The sequence below is a fragment of the Balaenoptera acutorostrata genome, chromosome 10, assembly GCF_949987535.1.
Source record: "Balaenoptera acutorostrata chromosome 10, mBalAcu1.1, whole genome shotgun sequence".
Lineage (NCBI taxonomy): Eukaryota > Metazoa > Chordata > Mammalia > Artiodactyla > Balaenopteridae > Balaenoptera > Balaenoptera acutorostrata.
In genome coordinates this window covers 855,084-862,236 of record NC_080073.1, presented here as the reverse complement: position 1 = coordinate 862,236, position 7,153 = coordinate 855,084, and the positions used below count along the sequence as shown (strand labels likewise).

At 54.8% G+C, this 7,153-nt stretch overlaps 1 protein-coding gene across 1 annotated transcript; it reads left to right on the top strand.

Annotated features, from left to right (window-relative positions):
- The first annotated feature begins 211 nt into the window (after window positions 1–211).
- Window positions 212–5,466, top strand: PRR20G (proline rich 20G). Its single transcript, XM_057555288.1, has 3 exons — window positions 212–403; window positions 824–882; window positions 2,759–5,466. The coding sequence occupies exons 2-3, from the start codon at window positions 831–833 to the stop codon at window positions 3,373–3,375; spliced, it is 669 nt and encodes a 222-aa protein (XP_057411271.1). The 5' UTR covers window positions 212–403; window positions 824–830; the 3' UTR covers window positions 3,376–5,466.
- Window positions 5,467–7,153: the final 1,687 nt, after the last annotated feature.

The following is a 7,153-nucleotide window of genomic DNA, read 5'->3' as shown; positions in this document are numbered from 1 at the left end:
TTCTGTAATGATTAGATCAACCCGCCTTGCGCCTAGAACCCGTTTGTTTCTTCAAGGCAGGGTCTCTGGGCAGCAGAAAACTGGAACCCAATCAACTCTTCTCGGGTTAAGCTGGCTGGCCCGCCCTCCTTCTATCCAATCACGACGGGTGATCCCGACAGACTTATAAGAGGGGCCTGGGTGGTTCAGGAGCAGCGAGTTTCCTGTAGGGCCCCTGAGAGGACAGGCCTGCTCTGCGGGATATACTTCTGAAGGCTGCCCTCAGGACGACGGCCGTGACTGCGGACACCCCTGGACTCCAGCGCCTCAGACCCAGGCCCCTCTTCCCGGAAGGGTCTCCTGGAAGCCGCTCCGCGTCTCCAGACCCCCAGAGCCAGCCGCAGAGTCACGGCAGGGAGACTAGGTACGTGCCGGGCGCCCCGGGGGGATGGGCACACCTTGTATGGCCAGCTGGGGGCAGAGCCTCCGGTGCCCTGGGAGGGCCAGGGCCAGCTCCCCAGACAGCCTCGCCCCACCTCTGCTCCCCACCTTCCTTCCCTCTTCCCTCTGGGGAGGGAAAGCTCCTCCCATCGGCCCAAGGTAATCTCGTCTCTCCCACCTTGTCCGGGCACTTGGGATGAATTAGTGAACCCTCCTCCAGGCCAACTGCTACTGGCTCCTCTTTGAAAACAGTTTAACGGGTCACCCCAGGCCCCTCCCTCCAGACACCGTGTCCCCCTGCCGCCAGCCCGACCCAGCGGGCTCCCGCCTGCGTGCAGTGGATGCGGGGGTGCGGAGGGGTGGCTGGGGCCCCCGGACTGACCCGGTCTCCTCTCTTGGGCAGATTCCTCATGCAGGAGCAGAGACCCTCCAAGCGCTTTCGCTCAATGGCCACTAATCAAGGTACGTGAGACGCCCTCACCCCCTTTCCAGTGCTCCCCAGTTTTGACTCTACGTGTGGTGTTTACTTGTATGACACAGAAGGCGTTTTGTGGAGAACAGCAGCCCTTGCCTCAGTTTCCCCTTCGGACACGACCATCTTCCTCTGTTTCTTAGTGCTACTTCCTGTTCTCTAAACGCCTCCGCTCCTGCCGACTTTCCCCAGTTAGACTTTACGCAGGGTCTTCCTCTGTTTCTTAGCGCTACTTCCTGTTCTCTAAACGCCTCCGCTCCTGCCGACTTTCCCCAGTTAGACTTTACGCAGGGTCTTCCTCTGTTTCTTAGCGCTACTTCCTGTTCTCTAAACGCCTCCGCTCCTGCCGACTTTCCCCAGTTAGACTTTACGCAGGGTCTTCCTCTGTTTCTTAGCGCTACTTCCTGTTCTCTAAACGCCTCCGCTCCTGCCGACTTTCCCCAGTTAGACTTTACGCAGGGTCTTCCTCTGTTTCTTAGCACTACTTCCTGTTCTCTAAACGCCTCCGCTCCTGACGACTTTCCCCAGTTAGACTTTACGCAGGGTCTTCCCTCCCAGCAAAGGAGTGTGTAGTTGCCGGTCACGAGTTCTCAGCATCATGCCCACCCTCACTTTCCACACTGGAGCCCCGGGCCCCACCTCCCGCCCGCCTTCCAGGGACCCGTTACTCTGAGCGCAGACATCCTGTGCCCCAGGGTTAATTCCCCTCTTCGGAATTTTCCAGGACTTAGTAGTTGGGCTATTGTTTGCAAATTCAGTGTTCTCAAACTCTTCCCTGATTGTTTAAATTCACACCCAATCAAGTGCTCTACCAACTTCACCCCCTTCCAACCTGCTCCAGCCTAGACTGGCAGTCTCACCCCAGCCGTCACCCTGCCACCCCCCACGCCTCGTCATCGGCTGGGGACTCCCATCCCCCTCTGGAACTCTATGCCCTGTTTCTTTTATCTGGTGTCCTTTTCTCTCTCGGCTTATTTTTTCTCACTGGAGCACCCAGCTCTCAACCCTCACCTCCCAGCTTTCCTAGCCAAGAACTGAGGAAAAAAATTAACCCATTTGATGGTGACCCCAAGTCCAGCTCCAGTCCAGGCCCCCACCTGGATGACCCAAACGCCTTAGCATCATGAGGCTCAACCTCTGTCGTCCAAACCTGCATCTTCTTCCTCGGGAAAGGCTTCATGCCCTCCCGCCAGGGAAGGGGTGGGGGAGGAGCTCATAAGGGGTGGGCAGGAGGGCGCCTGCAGACAGACGGGTCACCCGGTCGCCACCGGCCGCCGACCCCTTCGCGCCTCCCCCGAGGCTGCAGCCCCTCCTTCCCAGCACCCCTGCTCCAGGCACACCTCTTCCCTGCCCCCCAAGTCCAGCTGTGATGCCCTTGCTGCCTTCCTTTCAATGGCTCTCCCTGGGCCGCAGGGTAAACTCAAGCCTGGCTCAGCATAAGGAGGCCTTGGTGAGCTGCCCCTCGTGCGGTGCTGTCCTTCAGCTGCCCAGGTGTCCTTCAACTCAGGGAGCCGGGCTCCCAGCCTCTCTGCCCTCTCTGCCCCTCCGCCGTCAGCGCCGTTACTTGGTTTTGTTTGCTTCTGTCTGTCTCTCCTATTGAAGTTCAGCGCAGCGAGGACAGGGGCTGTCATTTTTATTCAAATTGAATCTCTCTGGTGAACCTAGACTCCACGTCCCCATCAGTACAACGGGGATTACAGTACCCGGCTGGCCAGGCAGCTGTGAGGGCTGAATGCCGTGGCCCGTGGGGAGTGCCCAGCCTGGAGGAGGCTTGTGGCCGTCCAGGGGCAGCCCCCCACCCCCCTCCCCACCCCCCCGGCCCCCAAGGCGCCCTCTGCTGAGTCTCTGCATCTCTCTCCACCTCAGGTGTTCATCCCCAGGAGACAGGCTGCCCTGGTGCAGAAGGCGGAGACCCTGGGGGGGCAGCCGGACCCCCGCAGCCAGGCCAGCCCTCGAGACCCTTTGCTTATGTGAACCCCATGAGATGTGAGACCCCCGCTTTCGTGGAATCGGCTCGCCTTGCACAGAGAGGCCGAGGCCGCCGCAGGGGAGATAGCCAGAGGGCTGAAAGAGGCCGGGGCAGGGACCCCCACCTGCACAGGGACCCCCAACTGCAGGAGGGGCCGGGACACCTGCTGGGGCCAGATCTGCATTTGGAGCTGGACAGCGGAGAGGTGCCCGAACAGCCCGCGGAGCCAGACGCCAGGGAGACCCCTTTCACCAGAGCAGCCATGGCGGCTGCGGCACACGGACATGTGCTGCAGGACCCCGGCCCCAGCAGTGACACACCTGGGATGAGACCCCAGGGGCTGCCCAATGCCTCCGGGTTCTGGGGTCTCAGGGAGGTCCAGCCTTCCGCCTGTTCCTACGTTGGGTTCATACCCTCGGGCTCGGCTTTGATAGTCATGCAGACACCCTCCGGCACCTACCTGTATTCGGTCACAGTGCCCTATGCCCACCACAGCCAGCCCCTCTCTCTCTGACCTGGGCATTTGCTAAATACTCCAGGAGACCCGCCCCTCAACTGGAGTCCCATTCCTGTCCCCACTGTCTCCCCCGCTACCTGTACTGCCGGACTGAGCCTGCAAGCTCCCCCAGGATCCCGGCAGGCCCAGGTCTGCTTCCCACAGGACAGGCAGTGCCGAGGGACAGAGCAGTGCACGGGGTGTCTAGGCAGAGGGAGCCCCAGGATGCGGACGAGACGGAGAAGCTGTGATCGGAGCTTCCCAGCGAGCGGCTGCAGGTCACGATACTGACGGCGGTCCCCCAGCAGCCTGTGAAACGTGGCCAGTGGTTCGTTCCCCTCTGAAGAAAAACGCGGATCCTGAGTGGGTGTGAGAGTGACACACGTGGATGAGGCTTGGTTAAAGAGGAAATTCCAAGAGCTGCCTGTGAGGTGAGACGTACAGGGAAAGCAGAACTTGCCTGACATCTACACTCCCCCAAAAGCATCGGTGATTCCGAGAAAGCCATGAGGAGACCCCCTCGGATCCTGGAGAGCATACGACCCTTAGTCTCGAATTCCATAACCTGGACCGGGTGGTGCGTGGACAGGAGGGGCCGGGGCGCCGTCGAGGCACAGGAAAGGGGCCTGAATCCTAGTCAGAGCGGCCCGAAGTGGGAGCTTCCTCTGAGCTCGAGAGCTCACAGGCTGATAACAAAGCCCCTTCCTGTGAAAGCCGGCTCCAGGCGAGTTGTTTTGCTGCCTGCCCTGAAAGCACAGATAATGCTTTTCAGCCGGGAAAAAAAAAAAAGAAGTGGGAAGAAAAGAGAAAGAAGTGGGATGCAAGAAGGACCAGAAAGCAAGGAAATGGGTAAACTGTATTATTAAGTCTGAATAAGTATGATCCTCGAAGAAAGATGAATAATCTGGAATTGAAATTCCAGAAGGGGACTTCCCTGGTGGCGTAGTGGATGAGAATCCCCCTGCCTGTAGGGGCTTCCCTGGTGGCGCGGTGGTTGGGAATCTGCCTGCCAATGCAGGGGACACGGGTTCGAGCCCTGGTCTGGGAAGATCCCACATGCCGCAGAGCAACTAGGCCCGTGAGCCACAACTGCTGAGCCTGCGCGTCTGGAGCCTGTGCTCCGCAACAGGGGAGGCCGCGATAGTGAGAGGCCCACACACCGCAATGAAGAGTGGCCCCCACTTGCCGCAACTAGAGAAAGCCCTCGCACAGAAACGAGGACCCAACACAGCCATAAATAAGTAAATAAATAAATAAATAAAATTTAAAAAAAAAAAGGAATCCGCCTGCCAATGCAGGGGACATGGGTTTGTTCCCTGGCCCGGGAAGATCCCACATGCCGTGGAGCAACTAAGCCCGTGCGCCACAACTACTGAAGCCCGTGCGCCTAGAGCCCGTGCTCCGCAACAAGAGAAGCCACCGCAATGAGAAGCCCGCGCACCGCAACAAAGAGTAGCCCCCACTCGCCGCAACTAGAGAAAGCCCGCGCGCAGCAACGAAGACCCAACGCAGCCAACAAATAAAATTTAAAAAAAAAAAAAATTCCAGAAGGCATTGACATTGAAATTTGGGGGATGTAGGAGTTCAGAGGAGCTAAAAATTTCTGAAATTCTAGTCCTGGAATCCTGTAGATGCTCAACCTGAGGGAGAAGAGGAACCCTGGGCATTTGTAAGCAGGTGGCCCCACTGGTAACTTCTAAAGGAGATAGAGTAGAATGAATAATTCCAAACAGATTGAGGAACACGTGGATCCAAGAAAATTTGATGCATCAAACAAAAGGCAGAGGGGGTAATAGAAACAAGGAGAAAGCAGGACACGTTTAAAATGCTAAGTAAGGAGCAAGTAAGTGGGTGGCGGCCTCCGTGCTCCTGGCTTCAAAGGGGATATTTTACACACTGACCATTAAGCAGGTGTTTCCTGTACTTTTCTCATAGACATGTTTGATCAAGTCTAGATCACTCCCATCTGAGTTTGATATGAGGTTTATTATGAATTGGATTTTGTATTTTATTAAGTAGGCTTTGACCGCCTGATTTTGATTCATTTGTAAGAGAAAACGTCCAAGGTAAATGAGAATTTTTCCCATGAAAGATTTTTTTCTTGTGTATCTAACCATCCCCTTAAATAAACCCTTCTCTCTGGCTTTTACTGGAGTACATCTTTTATTAAAATTTCACAGTTTTCATCTTACCAATGTCAGACGAGTTTACTGTAACCAGAAAAAGAAACACACAGAACGACAAAGAACAAGTGTCTGCTTCCCCCACCCCCTGCCACTGTGGGCTTTCCCCACAGCCGTATAGGCCTCTACAAACACATGTGTACTTAAAGGCATCTTTGGGGTTTGATTTTACAAAAATGGGGCATGCGATCCTCCTGGGGTCGCCCGGGGTGATTCAGGGTCCAGGCAGGTGTGGCAGGTGTGCTGGGGGCAGTGCTGGAACCCATTCTCCGTGTGAAGCGGGCGCCACGCAGACACCCAAGCTCGTCTGCGGTGGGAGCTGCTTCTTGCCGTCAACCTGGGTGCCCCGTGCTCAACCGCGCGTTGCGCTGTCACCTCCCTGGGAGCTGGCCGTCCCTCTGCAAGGCGCACACTTCAGGCTCTTCAGGGAACAACCCTCTGCTGACGGGCTGTTTCCACCACAGAACGCTTTGCAAAACACTTGTACGTGGACTCTTCAGTACTGGCTCTTTTAATTTTATGAAATAAATCCTCAAAGTGAGATTCCCATGTCAAACAGTAGGGCCATATTTTATCTTAATAGGTATTAAGAAATTGCATTCAATTAGGCTGTATCCGTATCAACTCCCATCAGCGGGATACGAAGGCACTGGTTCCCCCCCTCCAGTTTTCCCAGCAATAAATGTTGGGACGCCATAATTTTTGCCAGTCTCTTGAATAAAAATTTGTCATTATTGTTCTAATTTGATTTCTCTTGACTACTAATAAGGTTTAGTATCTTTTTATGCATTTATTGCCATTTCTATTTCTTTCTCTGTTAATAGCCGATACATATCTTTTGCACAGTTTTCTATTGGGTTTTAAATCCTTTTCTTATCAATTTGTAGGAACTTCTTGGATATTGGAAACAGTGATACTTTCTTGTCCGCAGGGGTTTCTTATGCGCACTGGGTCCAGCCTCAGCTCACAGCCCAGCTTTCCCTGTGCCCAGCCCCCAGGCCCTGCTCCCTCCCCAGGGCCAGAGGCCCATGTCTGCCATGCATGGCCCACCTTACAGCAGCATGGAACTGTTTCCTCAGTCACTTCGCTGTTTAGACATTGTCCAGGGTAAACTTGCCAATTCAGGGTTTCCAGGAATAGCTCCGTGTTTCCCCATTCCTCCCTCTTCGGGTGCTTTCACCTACATTCCTGAAGACTTGCCAATGTCCAGGTGTCAAGAGGCTTTTTCTTTCTTTCATTTTTAGGCACCTTTAGTTTCTTTAGTTTAATAATATACATATTAGAGTGGTGCCTAATCGATTCGGAGACACATATTCAGCCTTTATTAATGGGATGTGTGTCCTCAAACTTGAAGACCACTGGTCTCTATTTTATATATAGGAAGCAGACATCGTTTCAATAATAAATCTACATCAAGATAGTACAATCTAGGTGCCGGTCCTCTCACTGAGGACATGCATGTTTCCACCTTCACGCCACCAAAGAAGGCATTCAAGAGCCTGGCACGCACCTTGGTCATCTGACAATTAGGACGTGTGTCAGGACCCGGAAGTACACTTGCAGGAAGACTGGCAGCAGATGCCACAAGGCGCCCTGGCTGGGGGCTGTGGACC